The following is a 19,098-nucleotide window of genomic DNA, read 5'->3' as shown; positions in this document are numbered from 1 at the left end:
TAACTGACCAGAATAAATATTGACTTTCCAGATTCCCTTTCTGTGACATATGGACAAGAGTATTAAAATAGAAAATTGAAAACTGCAGTGCCATCTTTGGGAGTCGTAGGTAAAAATGTATTTCTTCCTGTAATTATCTTGCTGTTAGACCCGTGCTGGTGTTCAATTGTAAAGATGTTTTAGGTCAGTTTTTTATGATGTAATATGGTCATGGATGAGGCAGTGATGCAAATCAAGTCACATAAGCCTGTCAGCAATGGAGAACCAATGTACAGTGGCTCAGAGTGGAGGAATGTATTACTGAAAAGCTGCTGGCCTGTGTCTGAGCATATCCCCCTGTGGCTGGGACAAGAGAAAATGAGAGAGGATGTCTCCACTGGCCAGCTGTTGGTTGCCTTGTGATGGCTAGCCAAGAATGATGATGGTCTTACAGCAAGACTCCTGCCTTGGTCCCTGGGTCACACATTCGCTTGGCCTGTCGCTGAGAGGAAGGAAGCGAGTGAAAGGGAGTGTATGCTCTTAATTGGGGGAGGATGACACTCCCTCCAGAATAATAGTTTAAAAACCTTAATGGTTCCATTGGAAGTGTAGAAATCATCCAAATTCTGAAGATTAAAAAAAAAGTATTACTAATACTGGAAATCCATAACAGAATCTGACTTTATGTTTTTGAATTGAGACCCATTGTCAGAACTGAATTCCCTTTTCAGGTGCTGACATTAACTTATTGGCATTTAAATTTAAAATTGTTGCCCCCGTTTCATGGGCCTAAATTGGGTACAACGATAACCAACTTAGGGCAGAGGCTGAATCCACTCAATCTGTGTTTGGGCCACTGCTAAATTGGTCAGGGCCTTTTTTATTTGGGTTGCAGCACTTTTTTTATTTTTTCCCCTCCAATTTTTTTTTTCCTGAAGATGCTACTCTTGCTGGGGTATGATTCCACTGCACCTGCACCTATAGCTCTCTGGTACTTTGCCCAAGTGGCCATTCTTCATTTGTGATTCTCGATAGTGATTATTAGTCGTCAGGGGATCACTGCTGAGCCCAATCTTGTCTCATGTACCAACATCCATGTACGTGAATTTTCAAGCGAGCTTCACATGATAGTCATCAGGAAGAGGAACCATGGCCCTTCCTTGGCCAAGGAATATTAAAGTTATCCAGCTCAGCACAGCTTGGGACCTTCTGATCTGTACGGCTTAATACTGTATGATTAATGACAATGTCTGGAGTCCTGAATTATACTAGTTTCAAACAGTATTACTATTATTCAATCAAAACAAACAAAAGCACATGCCACAACCCTAAATAATACACAGGCATACAAGAATGACAGTCCGGATTAGTGGGTACATTAATTACATGTTATACTGCATGTTATAGTCACGCACCAATACCCGTAGAAGGATGAGGTTACGGGACATGTCATTTGCTGATGCACAATGGTGAATATTCCCAGCTTTGTTTGCCTAATTACATTGAACAGATTGAATCATGTGGCCATGTTACGTTTTGTTTTTCCTCTGAGACACAAACTACTGAAAATGGGGTGCAATTTTTTGACGAGGAGGTTGGAACAGAAATGATCTCAGAAGATCTGCAGTGAACCCTTTGTATATCATTCTTCATTAAAATGTTACTTTGATTATAATATAACCGTTGGCTGCATTCCAATTATTCCTTTGATCTTCCAGTAGAAATGCTATAATTGAGATTGTGATGTAAAAAAGATTTACTGGAAATCAAAACAAAAGGAGCAGAACCTTTTTTGCTTTTTAAGTAACAATGAATATGGAATTGTTTTCAACTTTTAAAAAAAATATATAATTTTCGTACTCTAGTAAAGAATGTCAGTGCTAGTTTTCCCCTTTTCCATTTTTCGTCCAGATTGTCAGCATTCAGTATGTAAAGCGAAACTTCTTCCTCCTCTGCCCTCAATGTGCCTTAATCCTAATTTCAGAAGAGCATCTCTTGCAGCAGCTGAATTTTTCCCACTTCCCACACCAGCCTTGCTTGCAATCTATCTAAATCAGGTTGCTGAAGTGTGGGCAGTTTTGTACTATGGGCAAGCTCCAGTGCATACAAGACTAAAAAGGTGACACTGGCATGCACTGCATTGATGCACCATTGTGGGATGCCATGTGATTAGAGGTTGTGGTTTGATGCTCATTTCACTGAGTGCCTAATATCAGTCATGTTACAAATGCCTCCTTGTGGTGGGAAGGGAAATGTGGAGAAACTGTTCTCCAGCCCCTCTCGTGCACCACGTAGAAGCTATCTTAACAACAACAACTTACCTTTAACGTAGCAAAACGTCCCAAGGTGCTTCACAGGAGCATTATCAGACAAAATTTGACACTGAGCCACATGAGATGTTAGGACAGGTGACCAAAAGCTTGGTTAAAGAGGTAGGTTTTAAAGGAGGAGAGAGGTAGAAAGACGGAGAGGTTTAGGAAGGGAATTTCAGAACTTAGGGCCTAGACAGCTGGAGGCGCAGCTGCCAATGGAGGGGCGAAGGAAATCGGGAGCACAAGAGGTCCGAATCAGAGGAGCGCAGAGTTCTTGGAGTCTTGTAGGGCTGGAGGAGGTTGCACTGATAGGGAGGGGCAAGGCCATGGAGGGATTTGAACACAAGGATGAGAATTTTTAAATCGTGGTGTTGCTGGACCTTAAAGTAGTCTTACTGGTATTTGATCTGGGAAGAAAATGGATACATTTTTGCTGCTAAAAAGGAGCTGCAGTGACTAATGAAGTTCCACAATAGTCTCTCTTCCTCTCTCTTTTCCCAGTATGTGTTATGTATTTGAGGAAAGTGGTAGTACATTTTAAAATGGATTTCTTTCATAGCGCAAAGATGTCAAATATTTTTTAAAGTTGCTTTTGAATAGCAAACAAATGTTAAAGACCTAATGCAGCAACAACTGCATATAATAATGGTCTATTTCCTGAAATAAGGTGCACTCGATATAACCTGTGTGACTCCTTATTATAGTCACGGTCCACCATACTTTAAAACTTTTTTTGGGATATCAAATTACTACTTTGCAATTGAACTTAACTTTTCTTAATTCTTATCTATCTGTATTTTATCAAAACATGTCCCACCCCCACCTTGCCATTTACCCTCTGATTGAGGACCAGCTGGCTGTTCTTATAATATGGATGGGTAGAAAACGTTTATGGAAAACCCGTGGGAGAAGATTGTCACACTACACTTGGAGAGGGATAGTCAAGAGGAGGGGGGAGGAGTGGGGAAATGTGGGTGACCATCCACTGGGGGAGCAGGAGGAACCAGTACAGGATTACAGTTCTTGACCCCTATGGTGAGGGTAAGGAGGACATAAGAGGAGAAGAGACCTCCCATATAACTATCTGTGATAACTGAAAGTGGTAATGGTGGGGTTTGGACAGCTGATTTGCCAGGAGTCCTGACTGGTGTGTTGTATTGCAAGGGCATGGGGCATAACTGATCAGGTGAAAAAACTTCTGGAAAGGGAGAAAAAACGAGCCAATGGCCCAGGAAGGAAGGAATAGGGTGGAGTTTGAGTGTTCAGGAAGATCAAACTAGATAGGAAGAGAGATTGTGTAATTCAAAATGTCAGTTGAGAAGAAAAGGAATAGACCCCTTGGTACAAGATAACAAAGACAACTTGCATTTATATAGCGCCCTTAACTTAGTAAAACGTCCTAAGACGCTTCACAGGAGCATTCTCAAACAAAATTTGATACCGAGCCACATAATGAGATATTAGGACAGGTGACCAAAAGCTTGGTCCAAGAAGTAGGTTTTAAGGAGCATCTTAAAGGAGGAGTGAAAGGCGGAGAGGTTTAGGGAGGGAATTCCAGCACTTAGGGCGTATCAGCTGAAAGCATGGCCGTTAATGGTGGGGTGATTAAAATCGGGGATGCGCAAGAGGCAAAAATTGGAGGAGCGCAGAGATCTTGGAGGGCTTCAGGGCTGGAGGAGGTTACAGAGATAGTTGGGCGAGGCCATGAAGGAATTTGAAAACAAGGATAAGAATTTTAAAATCAACACGCTCTCTGACCAGGAGCCAATGTGGGTCAGCAAGCACGGATGATGGGTGAACAGGACTTGGAGCGAGTTTTTTTTTATTCGTTCATGGGATGTGGGCGTCGCTGGCGAGGCTGGCATTTATTGCCCATCCCTAATTGCCCTTGAGAAGGTGGTGAGCCGCCTTCTTGAACCGCTGCAGTCCGTGTGGTGACGGTTCTCCCACAGTGCTGTTAGGAAGGGAGTTCCAGGATTTTGACCCAGCGACGATGAAGGAAGGGCGATATATTTCCAAGTCGGGATGGTGTGTGATACGGACAGCAGAGTTTTGGATGAGCTCAAGTTTATGGAGGATGAAAGATAGGCCAGCCAGCCAGGAAAGCATGGAATAGTCGAGTCTTGAGCTAACAAAGACCTAGATGAGGGTTTCAGCAGCAGATGAGCTGAGGCAGGGGCGGAGATGGATGATGTTATGGAGGTGGAAGTAAGCAGTTTTGGTGATGAAGCGGATATGTGGCCGGAAGCTCATCTCAGTCAAAAGGACGCCACGGTTGTGAATGGTCTGGTTCAGTCTTAGGCAATGGCCAGGGAGAGGGATGGAGTCAGTGACGAGGGAACCAAGTTTGCGGTGGGCACCAAAGACATTGAGTTCGGTCTTCCCAATAAGTTCCCAATGAGCTGGTCTGGCTAGGAGTATTTGGTGCAGAGGCAGGAAAGATAACTAGGGGTTTGCTATTGATCAGGTCAAAATGAAAAGAATAGGTTATTCTACAAAGTAGTAAGGGAGGTAAATGCAACCAGAAAGATCATAGGTTGGTTAAAATCCCTCTGTACTAATATCAACTGGGAGTGCCTGAGCAGACTAGCATCTGAGTTAGTAACTGTAATACATGATAGCCTTCTGACTCGATGTGTTAGGGGGCCAGCAGATGTGATCCAAATAGGAGTGATGGCACCCTAGGGCGACAGCGACTGTAACATGATTACATTTGACATTATATGGGATAAACAATACTCGGATATACTTTAAAAGAGCCAACTTTAAGGGAATGGGGAAAGAATTTCAACAATTTGATTGGGCTTTAGTACTCGAGACAACCTCAGTTCAGGACAACTACCTTTCGGTACATTCTGCTAAGCAGGACTAGTAAATGCAGAGTAAACAAGTGTGACCCTAATTGAGTTAACAAGACAATACAATGTGAAATAAATAAGGAAACAAATTCTGCCATTCCTTTTAGGATAAAGCAGAAGGAAATGACTGAGAATAATACAGAAATCATCATAAATGTAAAAAGGGAGTCAGAGAGGCCAACAGGGAACTAGAAGTGCATGTAACTGTAGAAGCAAAATACTATCCAAAGTCTATTTTAAAAAAAATCTTACATCTGCTGCACTGCCTGGAAATTTTTTCCATTTCGCATTCCTAAGTCCACATTTATAGTGGAAACTGCCTATGTAAACTGGTCACACTAATTACACCTCCCTCCAATGGAGGAGCTGCAGCACCACCACTGACAGAATTATGTGACAAGATACATAGGCAGCTTCCATTATAAATGTGGCTATAGAATCATAGAAGTTACAACATGGAAACAGGCCCTTCGGCCCAACATGTCCATGTCGCCCAGTTTATACCACTAAGCTAGTCCCAATTGCCTGCACTTGGCCCATATCCCTCGATACCCATCTTACCCATGTAACTGTCCAAATGCTTTTTAAAAGACAAAATTGTACCCGCCTCTACTACTGCCTCTGGCAGCTCGTTCCAGACACTCACCACCCTTTGAGTGAAAAAATTGCCCCTCTGGACCCTTTTGTATCTCTCCCCTCTCACCTTAAATCTGTGCCCCCTCGTTATAGACTCCCCTACCTTTGGGAAAAGATTTTGACTATCGACCTTATCTATGCCCCTCATTATTTTATAGACTTCTATAAGATCACCCCTTAACCTCCTACTCTCCAGGGAAAAAAGTCCCAGTCTGTCTAACCTCTCCCTGTAAGTCAAACCATCAAGTCCCGGTAGCATCCTAGTAAATCTTTTCTGCACTCTTTCTAGTTTAATAATATCCTTTCTATAATAGGGTGACCAGAACTGTACACAGTATTCCAAGTGTGGCCTCACCAATGCCCTGTACAACTTCAACAAGACATCCCAACTCCTGCATTCAATGTTCTGACCAATGAAACCAAGCATGCCGAATGCCTTCTTCACCACCCTATCCACCTGTGACTCCACTTTCAAGGAGCTATGAATCTGTACTCCCAGATCTCTTTGTTCTATAACTCTCCCCAACGCCCTACCATTAACGGAGTAGGTCCTGGCCCGATTCGATCTACCAAAATGCATCACCTCACATTTATCTAAATTAAACTCCATCTGCCATTCATCGGCCCACTGGCCCAATTTATCAAGATCCCGTTGCAATCCTAGATAACCTTCTTCACTGTCCACAATGCCACCAATCTTGGTGTCATCTGCAAACTTACTAACCATGCCTCCTAAATTCTCATCCAAATCATTAATATAAATAACAAATAACAGCGGACCCAGCACCGATCCCTGAGGCACACCGCTGGACACAGGCATCCAGTTTGAAAAACAACCCTCTACAACCACCCTCTGTCTTCTGTCGTCAAGCCAATTTTGTATCCAATTGGCTACCTCACCTTGGATCCCATGAGATTTAACCTTATGTAACAACCTACCATGCGGTATCTTGTCAAATGCTTTGCTGAAGTCCATGTAGACCACGTCTACTGCACAGCCCTCATCTATCTTCTTGGTTACCCCTTCAAAAAACTCAATCAAATTCGTGAGACATGATTTTCCTCTCACAAAACCATGCTGACTGTTCCTAATTAGTCCCTGCCTCTCCAAATGCCTGTAGATCCTGTCCCTCAGAATACCCTCTAATAACTTACCCACTACAGATGTCAGGCTCACTGGTCTGTAGTTCCCAGGCCCTGCCGCCCTTCTTAAACAAAGGCACAACATTTGCTACCCTCCAATCTTCAGGCACCTCACCTGTAGCTGTCGATGATTCAAATATCTCTGCTAGGGGACCCGCAATTTCCTCCCTAACCTCCCATAACGTCCTGGGATACATTTCATCAGGTCCCGGAGATTTATCTACCTTGATGCGCGTTAAGACTTCCAGCACCTCCCTCTCTGTAATATGTACACTCCTCAAGACATCACTATTTATTTCCCCAAGTTCCCTAACATCCATGCCTTTCTCAACCGTAAATACCGATGTGAAATATTCATTCAGGATCTCACCCATCTCTTGTGGTTCCGCACATAGATGACCTTGTTGATCCTTAAGAGGCCCAACTCTCTCCCGAGTTACCCTTTTGCCCTTTATGTATTTGTAGAAGCTCTTTGGATTCACCTTTGCCTGATCTGCCAAAGCAATCTCATATCCCCTTTTTGCCCTCCTGATTTCTCTCTTAACTCTACTCCGGCAATCTCTATACTCTTCAAGGGATCCACTTGATCCCAGCTGCCTATGCATGTCATATGCCTCCTTCTTCTTTTTGACTAGTGCCTCTATCTCCCGAGTCATCCAAGGATCCCTACTTCTACCAGCCTTGCCCTTCACAGTGGGCTATATGAATTTATAATAGATATATAAAAATAAGGACAATATGACATTAAAAGGGCAACTGAAATATGTCTGTGCACCCTGGACCAATTATCCCCTCACCCTCTAACCCGCTTCATCTGAAGACCACACTTGATCTTAACCTTGTTCGCAACGCCATAGGTGATCAACTAGTAGCAAGAAATTCTTCCCATGTTATAAACAGAGAGGATTATCAAAGGAAAATTGAGGATGCAAATGGAATGAATTACAAATTATTAACAAAATAAATGATTACTTCTTGGATGTATTCACTATGGAAGACACTATTAGCATGTCACCAATTGTAGGAGTTTCTACAATTTAATCTGATGACTTTCTCATTACATGTATGGAAGGCCTAAATGGGCTCAAAGATTTCAAAACCAATTAATTCCCAGCAAGACAATGAATACGGAGCTCTCACTGAATTGGAAACAAGCCAGCGCAGTACCTGTTTTTAAAAAAGGTTACAAAACAAATCCAGTTCACCACGGACCTATTAGTCTTGCATCGATTACAGGCAAAATAATGGAATTGATCAACAAGAACAAATTTGAGGATTACCGACTTGTAAATAACCTAGTCTGTGGCACACAACATTTTTTTTGTAAGGGGGAAATCCTGTCTGATTAACAACGGTGACTTTTTTTTGGTAAAGTGACATCCTAAGTGGGTGTTGGAAAGCCCAAAGAAGTAATGTACCCGGACTTATATAAAAAAATTTAAAATGCTCGCTCACGATAAGTATTTGAAGCGAAGAAGATAAAGGGCTTTGGAGAGCAAGTAGTGCAGTTAGATTAGTTTTGGATTGCTTTGGTTAACAGCTGGGGTGACTGGCTGCCTTCTATGCTGTCAACCTCTATGGTTCTATGAAAGACTTAAGGCATTGGTTGTCTTGGCAAAACTTGGATAAGAATTGGCTGAAAGATGGGACACAGTGAGCACCAGTTAGAGGAGTGATGTTAGGCTGTGGAGATGTACTAAGTGGAGTGCTCCAGGGATTGGTGATGGGGCTTCAACTGTTTCTCATCTACAAAAATGACATGATTCAGATATGTAATGTAAGTTGGTCAAATTCGAGTTATTAAATTAGGCCAGTTGAGTGTAATGCAGCAGCCAAGGGATTACAGGAGAACTGAAACAAAATTTGCAAGTGGGCAGAATATAGCAGGTAAAATTCAATACAGTTAAGTGGAATATGTTGCACATTGCAAGTAAAAATGAGGGGTATTTGAATGCTGTTGAGATGCTTAGAGGAGAGGCTGAAAGATATCTGGGAATGACAGTCGATTCAACACGGACCTTATCCAGTCACTGCAGAGCAGCAGTCCACTAAGTAAAGAGAATGTTGAGCTAGATTGCCAAAATGGTAATATAAATTTTTTTTTTTAAATTAACCTTATCTTTAATCATGCAAGAGTCACTTGTGATCTTGTACCATTTCAAAAAAAAGTAAATGTAATTCACATAGCTGAACAGATGTTCTGTTTTTTGGGCGGTGAGAGTTAAGAGGGAGTATTAGCTATTACATATGCTTATTGACTTCAGGGCTTCAAAGCCACATCCTCAGAGGTCACAAACATAGCTCATGTTAAATGAAAGTATGTCTTATTGTAGCAATTAAGCAGGGGTCCCCCAGGAAAGCATGTTTGGCCCCATGATATTTCTTGTCTTTATCAGTGACCTGATGGATGTAATTGAAAGACATCACTTTGTTTTTAACCTCTAGTAAGGGATGGTGCCGATAATGTCTCACCTGAAAGACCAATAGTGACCACCTACTGCAGACAGACACATTTCAGCAGCGGTTGGATAAGTGGTCTTTATTGAGCAGACTATGACCACCAATCTTTATTCTGCAAGGGTAACAATTTTTTTTCCCCAGTTAGAAACATCTTTTTGGTTTGGGCCAACTTAACATTCTCTATGCCTAAAAAAAATTCCTGCGCTTTAATACTGCTCCAGGTTAAAGAGAAGAGGATGTCTTACAAGGGCACGAATGATATTATAATCTGGTCATTAATATCTGAGCTAAGAGTACTTTTTTTTAAAAGAATAAGAAGTGACATTCTGATACTAAAAACAATAAAGAGACAGTTCCAATCTATTTTTTAAAAAATCACCATTTTAAAAAAAAAATTGGAGTATTTAAAATTTAACCTGTAAGATTATTCAATGGTTGTGATTTTGTTTTGTGTCCCTTGTGCACACACCATAAACAACCACTCCATCTACTTTCTAAACCTTGGGAGCAGCAGAATCTGTTAAATATGCCCAATGCATGCGGTTTAAAATGCAGCAAGTGTGCAGAATTTTTACAGTGATGCTGCAGAAATAGGTAGACGGTCTCCAAAATAAATAATAAGTAATTGCAATTGCCAACTTAAAAAGAGATCCAGCACCAGTGCGGGATTACTGTTTGGCATGCACTGAGGATGACTTTGGGTTACCAGAGTATGAATGCTGAACCTGTTCATCCAATATTCCTTCCTGCTATTTTAGGGGCGGTGTCAGCCTGTTTAAAATAAAGAGGTTGACACCTTCACTAAAATAACAGGGAGAGGAATTTGAGATGATTAAATACTTGTACACTGGTGTCTTAGTGTAATTTAAGGGCTGAGGAATCTGCATGTGACCCCACACATCTATGGCTACATTCAACAACTGTGTCTTTAGTGATGCCACTTAGTTCTAGTACATTGGTGTGCACTACATAAATTTATTGCATTATTAGCCAGTTAAAATAGTTGGCGATTTATGAGAAATTCCCTTTTTTGTTATTAGTGGACCGCAAGTGTGGTGCAGTTACAAGATCATATCCTTGTTTTGCTTTTGTGCTGGAGGAAAAGGTCTTCATAATGTTTGACTAGTTAATGCAATAAGTATTCTTAATGCTGATATTCTCTTATGTCTGCTTAAAATCAAGATACTCGTCCAAAAAATTCTAAAAAAATTTTTGGATAGACTCATAACTATCGTCCTCCTACAACCTGGTTAAACTCTAATTGCAACCCTGTTTTGATACACAAACCATAATTCAACAATTATCCGTTTTTGACATAAGTGGTTTAATTAGTAATATGTTTGCCACATGGTAGGTTAATTTTGGCTCGGTGCCCTGAAATCACTGTAAACACTGTTTAATGTTCAATTTCAGCACATTTTATCTTAAGATAATTTCTGTTTTTCTGAAGACAGTGATATCTTCCATGGCAAATTCAAAGTATGTTAATAGAAACACTGGCACTTTGGATAATGCTTGTGTTCAATGTCCTTTTCATGACTGACATTTTGTGTATTACTGTGACCTGTTCAATGGTGCATTTTATCAAGTTTCCCTATTGACTGATTTATTGATTGGCCAATGATCATACATGTTGCACCTGAACAACTGCGGTGTATCAAACCAGCAGCTCAAATCCGAGTGTTCAACTTTTATGGGGTTTCTGAACTGGACATGCAATCTGATTTATGGTGGATTCCTGATGCCTAAAAGTGGAATTTTGCTTGAGGTAGATTCACCCCAACGCAAGTGAAAGAAATATTTACTTTTTAAGCCAATGAAGTTTGTGTGCTTAAGCACTCCTGTTGAACTACCAAAATATTACAAAAGATCACAAGATAATTGTAGGTGAGCAGGCCATTCAGCCCATCTTGGTTCATTCATCTGGAAAGACCCTGAAGTTCCTCCACTAAAGTAACCAATTGTTCATTAAACGACTAGGGTTTTCGCCTCTACTGTTCTAGCTGGGAGTCCATTCTATGTAAAGAAGATATCAGTCCTGAATTTGCCTTTTACTAGCTGGAACCTGTGTACCCGTATCCTCCTTTCCCATTTTAGTTTAAAGTAATTTACCAGCTTTATCTTTTAATTAAGCCTTCATGCAGTAAACAACGTAGCTTGTATTTAAGGTTTTGTACCTATTGATTTGTATTTTTGGTGGAGCCAATATAAAGACTTTATAAGCTGTATTTACCAAGTATTTTAGAGCAAGTGGTTGTTGTTCTTCTATTTGATAAGTTTTGTGCAGGATGCTGGGAATATCTGCTTTGGCTCCTATAGGAAATGGGTTCCTGCTGTTCAGGGCCTGAAACTTCTGCTTGTGTGTGGGTGTTTCAAGTTTGTTGAGCATTGCTTTTGCTTTGGGGGAGGGGCAGTTTACTGTAAAGATTATGGACAACCAGTTCTGTTGAATAGACACCAAGAAGGGGGGGGGGGGGGCGGTGGTGAAATTCCTCTGCACCAATGATATGTCTGCAACACAAGTAAGTGGGAATTCTGGGAACTTTGGATCTCTCCTTAGAATCCTGCTGGGAATTTACTCAGGTTTGGTGCAGATGGAATTTCCATCCAACCCAAACATGAAGAATGGAATTAAATTAACATTGGAAGATTTAGAAAGGGACCTGGTAACAGTAGACATTTCCCTTTCAATGTCCAGGTAATGTAATAAAGCAATTAACAAAGCTAATGGAATGCTATATCAAAAGCAAAATACTGCAGATGCTGGAAATCTGAAATAAAAACAGAAAATGCTGGAAAAGCTCAGCAAGTCAGGCAGCATCTGTGGAGAAAGAAACAGTTCACATTTCAGGTCGAAGACCTTTCGTCAGAACTGGAAGATTCCTCTGACGAAAGGTCTTCGACCTGAAATGTTAACTCTCTCTTTCTCCACAGATGCTGCCTCATTTGTTGAGCTTTTCCAACATTTTCTGTTATTATAATAGAATGTTATATATAGCCAGAGCAGTAGAACACCAGTGTACAGAAGATGTGTTAAGATTTCACAGTAAACTGGTCAGATCATGCTTAGAGGACTGTGTTCAGTTTTGGTCACTACGGAACAAAAAAAAGAGAGGAAAGTGGTAACAGATGGAAATAATAGATGGTTTACCCCATTCAGCTATGGAACAGATAGTATTTTATATTACTAACATTATCTTCGTCGTGAGCAAGAATGTAGTTGCTTGTGCACAGTCTGATAGAAAATCAGGGCTTTTTCGAGCTGCTTTCAATAGCAAAAGAATCCCCAGATACCCTCACCTTCCAACAGCCAGAGAGATCGCAGAGAATTGAGGGAATTAATACAATCTACGGGACCATAAGACAAATTTTTGTGTGGCCTTGATACAAATATCATAGGTTTGAGGAGTCCTGGGGTACAATTCTAGCATTGTCAACATTTCAAATCACTCCTGAGACTCCAGATCTGTGCAAGTTTTTTAATGCTTGAGATTCAAGTGAGAAATTTAAATGCAGCTTTCCATATCTACGTTTCAGAACAGCAAAATCCGCTACCATCAGTAACTTGATGTGTGCAGTTTAATGGAAACATGGGCATAAAGTTTGTGACCCCAAGATATATACCGATGTAGCCCAGTAAGACAAAAGCTTGCACATCCCTACTGTAAATAGCATCCATTTCCTTAAAGCCTCCTCAATCTGTCTTGTTGTTTGGTAGTGAGAGCGTTTGTGGATTCTACTATTATTGAATCGGCTTAGAACATCCTTGATCTATAAAAATAATTACTTATTTGAATTTGAGACACAGCACACCTATGTGGTTAATAATATGTTGACAACATAACTTTTTTTGCTTATAAGCATGATTTTAATAATATAACACTATTCATTTCATAGTTGATTAGGGTGAACTTCCCATTGTTCCTAGCTGTTGCTTTCCTCTGTTCCAGTTAGTAATCCTTGTTTCTTAATTGAGATTGGATTTATTGACACTTTTTCCCCCTTCCCCTGATGATCAAGTTGTAACAATGTTTGTAAAGCATTATTTTTGAAGTTGGATTAAATGACTCATTGAGCTCAAGTCCATGTGTAAACTGTCTTATTTTAAACCAGGCCATTTTTTTTCTTCTTTTAAAAAGTCACATCATTGTGATGCAAATGCCCCCCTCCCAAGTCCCACACACCCTGAATAAATGGTACCGTTTCAAAGCATTGAGTCTCATGACTACAAAATCTTAGCATCCAGCTTCACTGTCTTCCTTGCAAATGTTCATTCAAGATATTGTTACTAATACGAGGGTTACTTCAGTTGTGGTCGCTGTAGCACCAGTAATAATTTGGTGTCTATGAAAAGAATTAAATTTACAGTCCTGTTTATGGTGGGGCTTCCAAATATACTACAAGGAATTCCACTGGTTTGTTTTGAGGTAGCACAAGAATTTTGTGACGATAATGTTTTGGAGAGTTACTTTATATAGACACACCTTACCCGTATGCTTTTTTTAAAAAAAACTATAATTAAGCTGATTTTAACCCACTGTACTACAATCTACATCACTATATTTCCCTTAAAGGTGCACCACCCAAGCTTGTGTGTCTTTTTCTAATTTAACTTCTAACGCAAACACATAATGATTGATGGTAATGTTGATTATGCTGAGAATTATTCTGTAATCCCTGTTCCTTCATCTTTTGTAGAGCCCAGATGATGTCCAACCTCTGAAATTGGAATCCACAGAAGCATCCATCACTAAAGAGTATTTGAAGGTAGAATACTGTCCTGTTCACATGTTATGTAGCCTCTTCATTTCATCATTTAAATAATCGCAAGTATGAAGTGAAAAGATAATCTAAATGTCAGTTAAAGAATCTAAGTGTGGGAATATTGTGGGGGTGAGCTCTAAAACTGGACCAGATTTGATTGATTAAGGTTTCATTTGAGATGTGCCCAATGCAACTCCATTTGGATTTGAGATTCTGCTTCAAGTGACTGGTGGGGGGGGTCTTATTTCTGAACATGTGTCTATCAGCTTAAATTCCTTGAATTTACCTCTTGGATTCAGAGAGCCAAAAATATGAACTCAGCACCATGTGATCCTGTCCAGGATCCTATACTACTGATACCATAAAAGGAGTACTGGAGGCACATTTCAAGGTACTGGGGTTATATATGATGTAATGCCACAAAAACAGCCGATGGCTAACCTTAAAAAGCATTTTTTTTTAACAGAAGGTGTGACCAGTTGCAATTATGTGACCAGGCATACAATACACTTGAAATTCTTTCACAAAGAACCAATATAAGCAAAGGTTATTATTGAAGTGACTGTTATTTTAAGAGTAGTAGATGAAAAAAACATTCTCAATACCTCTTAGATGGAATCTAATTAGATTGATCTGTATTGAGGCCATATTGATATAACTTTACCAGTGTTTGCTTGTACAAATTAATGCACATGCTTTAAAACAAGTATTAAAATTTGCCTACCCAGTATTGGCTTCATGGCAGTATCCATAAAAGCTGTCCTTTTGTTCTGAGAGTTTTTTTGATTGTGCATCATCACATCCAATGTTACTCAATAATTGGAAACACTGCTCAGTTGTGTAGTATGTGATCTTGTATAGCAAGACAAGTTTATCAATCCAGGGTTTTCTCTGCCTGTTTGAAAGATGATTTAGTGAGTATAGAAGCCTTTTTGTGAAACTGTTGGGTAAATGGGACCACCAACAGCCTCCATAAATTCATTTATTGCAGTGAATTTCAATAAACAAGAATGGCGTCTCCACCAAAAGTAATGAAAACTGAATATAAATGATTTTTTTGCCTTTGAATTCTTTCAAGCCCCTTTATTTGTAACACTTATGCTTAAAAACATCATGTATCCTCTTTTCCTATTTTCAATAAAATACTTGCTATATGGGGAAGTTTCCTTTGTTGCCAATAACACACGAACAATATATTTTGTGGAGCGTTGCTGTCTATGAAAAAAAATGGTAATACTTTACTTTTAAGGACAAGTTCTGAATGAACTTGTCCTTGAATAAGGACAGTGGCTGATAATAACTGTAGACCAGTTGTCCTAAGTGTCTGATTTTTCTTAATCCTGTTATTGTACAAAAGTGCAATTGTAAACTGGCAGTGTTTAATTCGAATACTGCAAACTCGATAGATTAGAATGTTGACAGAGTTCACCAGATTACATTTGTTTCTAAATGTTCTGTCATCATTTCCTTATTGTGGTAAATTCAATGTAAATCTTGTTCAAATTAAATTTGCTGCCTGAAGGATCCTTTTTCCATATGGAGGTTTAAATAGGGTAATTTGGAGAGTAAAAAAAAAGTTAAATACTGTAGATTAGATGCTGGAAATCTGAAACAAAAGCTAAAAATGCTGGAAACACACAGATCAGGCAGCATTTGTGGAAAGAACAGACAAGTAACATTTCAAGTATCAAAACTGGAAAATAAAAGAACGGAACAATTGAAAAGGGGAGGGGAGGGGAAAAATACACACACATACAGGAAAATAAATCGAATGACCTGTAAAGTGCTTAAATGGAGACCGGGAGATGGTTAAATGCCAGAAGTGATAATAGCATGACACAATCGGAGAAAAGAGAAAAATCAAAGAAATAAAAGACATATGAAACAGTGTGTGAATAGCCAAAAGAATGGGGGATAGGCAAATAGAATGGGAAACATGAAAAACTGGCAAAGCAAAGCAGGCTCTAGTGGACCAGGAGCCTGGTAGAAGAAAAAGCAGGTCAACACAAAGGGTGCAGATTTGGAGAGAAGGCATTTTAGGGAGAAGTAGGGGAAGGGAAACATAAACTAGGCTTTCCTGTGACCGAATGTCCTGGTTAGTTGGTTCCGTTTTGATGCTTCACCAGTCACAGTGTTTGCTGGAGATTGGCTTGAATTCTGGTAGTAAGAATTGATCAAGGTATTGAGTGCAGATCTGATCGCTGCAGACATTTTTTTACACTTTTCTTGAAAACTTTGACTTATGGCGGTCACAGTCCCAATGCCAGTCAGTGCCTTCCGGTACCTCACTTAAAAAGCAAGAAAGAACTTGCATTTATTTAGCACCTTTCATGACCTCAGGACGCCCCAAAGCACTTCACAGCCAATGAAGTACCTTTGAATTGTAATCACTCTTGTAATGTAGGAAACGCAGTAGCCAATTTGCGCACAGTACGGCTGCACAAACTGCAAAGGAATTAATAAGCAGATAATTTGTTTTTAATGGTGTTAGTTGAGGGATAAATATTGGGCAGGCCACTTGGGAGAATTCCCGTGCTCTTCTTTCAATAGTTTGATCTTTTGCATCCACCTGAGGTCAGACAGGATCTCAGTTTAGCATCTCATTGGAAAGAAGGCACCTATGACACTTAGTGCACCGCTCCCTCAGTATTGCACTGATCAGTCTAGATTACGTGCTCACGTTTCTGGAGTGGGGCTTGAACCCACAATCTTCTGACTCAGGTGAGAGTGCTGCATTTGAGCTAAAGATGACACCATAGCAATTCTTCAAGTGTGAGCCTGGAAAATGAGGGTTGGCAGCCTATTTGACTGTGTTGACATCACAGCCAACCCAATCATTAGGTATATATATTCACTTATATTTGCCACCCTGGGTGTTATTCCTCTGCCTAGCCTAAGGAAGCTGAGGCCATTTATAGTTTCCCTACTACCATCATAGCTGAGAGCAGTATGGACTTCAAATTGAACCTTCCTGGTGGCACAACTGCATTACCGTTAGAATGAAGTTTTCATTCTTGGCCCTCTCTTATTTGTCAACGTGCTGTAAGCACATGAACTATTAGCACTGGGTCAGCTCCATACTTATGCTAATGACACTCAGCTCTGCCTCTCCACCACCACTCTCAACACATGATGTGCTGTCTGACTGCCTTACATTGGCAAGAACTAAGGCATTTGATTCGATTCCTGTCAAGAACATCACAACCTAGTCCCCATTTTCATCACCCCCCTCCACAGCTTTTTAAAATCTCCCTCTTCCATCTTTCTCAACCACCCCCCCCCCCCATCCCCTTACCAGTGATGAGAGCCTTCAGGTGACATGGCTCCATAGATTGATAACCCTCTGTGAAAAGATGTACCTCCTGACATCTAATCTAGTTCTATGCTTACATAACTTATAATGTCCCCAAGATCTCCCTAACCTATCTTATTGAACAGCACATAACCTCCGGTATGAAAATTTATAATTACTTTCATTCTAAAGTGTTCTTCAATTCAGTCTAAATTCACAGCAGTTGCAAGGTGTCAGAATTTGTCTGAATAAAACTGACTGTTGATGATGTGCTAACAATTTGATTGTTTTCTGTCCAAGCCTGTTGACAGAGAGGCACTTGTTTACCATTTGGATGGGAACAACCGGGCACAAGAAAGACAAACACCAAGTGCTTTTGAGGAACTGCCTGATGAATTCTTTCAGGTTACGATGGATGATGTTAGGAAACGTTTCGCTCAACTGAAAAGTGAAAGGTAATCTGTGTGTTTGCTTATGTGGTACCTTATCACAATGTTATGTAGACAAAACAACTGTATCTTGTGTACAAATATCAGGATAATCTTTCATGCAAATTTATAATGATCAGGTAGAAAGCCCAGTAGTATCAACTTCCGCACTTGACTCATTACCGGTCTTAATAAGGTAGCATTGGCTAGGTATTTCACTCATTGGAGACAGAGACCAGTTGAGATTGAGCCTGTGATCTGTGGCAGCATGGATACGAAATTGGTGACGTGGCAGGAAACAGAGAGTAGTGGTGAACGATTGTTTGTTGGACTGGAGGAAGGTGTACAGAGGTGTTCCCCACGGGTTGGTATGAGGACCACTGCTTTTTTTGATATATATTAATGACTTGGGTGTACAGGGCACAATTTCAAAATTTGCAGATGAGACAAAAGTTGAAAAATTAGTAAACAGTGAGGAGGATAGTAATAGACTTCAAGAAGACATAGACAGACTAGTGGAATGGGTGGACACATGGCAGATAAAATTTAATGCAGAGAAGTGCAAAGTGATTCTTTTTGGCAGGAAGAACAAGGAGAGGCAATATAAACTAAATTGTACAATTTTAAAGGGGGTGCAGGAACAGAGAGACCTGTGGGTATATATGCACAAATCTTTGACGGTGGCAGGGCAGGTTGAGAAAGCAGTTAAAAATGCAAATGGGATCCTGGGCTTTGTAAATAGAGGCATAAGAGTACAAAAGCATGAAGTTATGTTGAAGCTTTATAAAACACCGGTTCGGCCACAACTGGAGTATTGTCCAATTCTGGGCACCGCACTTTAGGAAGGATGTGAAGGCCTTAGAGATGGTGCAGAAAAGGTTTACGAGAATGGTTCCAGGGATGAGGAACTTCAGTTACGTGGACATACTGGAGAAGCTGGGGTTGTTCTCCTTAGAGCAGAGAAGGTTGAGAGGAGATTTGAGAGGTGTTCAAAATCATGAAGGGTGTAGATAAAGCAAATAAAGAGAAACTGTTCTCATTGACGGAAGGGTCAAGAACCAGAGGACATAGATTTAAGGTGATTGGCAAAAGAACCATAGGTGACATGAGGAAAAACTTTTTAATGCAGCGAATAGTTATGATCTGGAATGCGCTGCCTGAAAGGGTGGTGGAAGCAGATTCAATTGTGGCTTTCAAGAAGGAATTGGATAAATACTTGCAGGGAA

At 40.3% G+C, this 19,098-nt stretch overlaps 1 protein-coding gene across 1 annotated transcript in view; it reads left to right on the top strand.

Moving 5' to 3' along the window:
• Positions 1-19,098, top strand: part of aspscr1 (ASPSCR1 tether for SLC2A4, UBX domain containing) — a 192,347-nt gene that overhangs the window by 96,837 nt on the left and 76,412 nt on the right. The window contains exons 8-9 of the mRNA XM_068003962.1: positions 14,087-14,155; positions 17,745-17,899. Of these exons, the coding sequence (XP_067860063.1) occupies positions 14,087-14,155; positions 17,745-17,899 (224 nt within the window). The remainder of the gene's footprint in view (positions 1-14,086; positions 14,156-17,744; positions 17,900-19,098) is intronic.

Source organism: Heptranchias perlo, chromosome 23 (assembly GCF_035084215.1).
Source record: "Heptranchias perlo isolate sHepPer1 chromosome 23, sHepPer1.hap1, whole genome shotgun sequence".
Classification (NCBI taxonomy): domain Eukaryota; kingdom Metazoa; phylum Chordata; class Chondrichthyes; order Hexanchiformes; family Hexanchidae; genus Heptranchias; species Heptranchias perlo.
The sequence above is the reverse complement of the archived record's forward strand: the minus strand, read 5'-3'. Positions and strand labels throughout refer to the sequence as shown.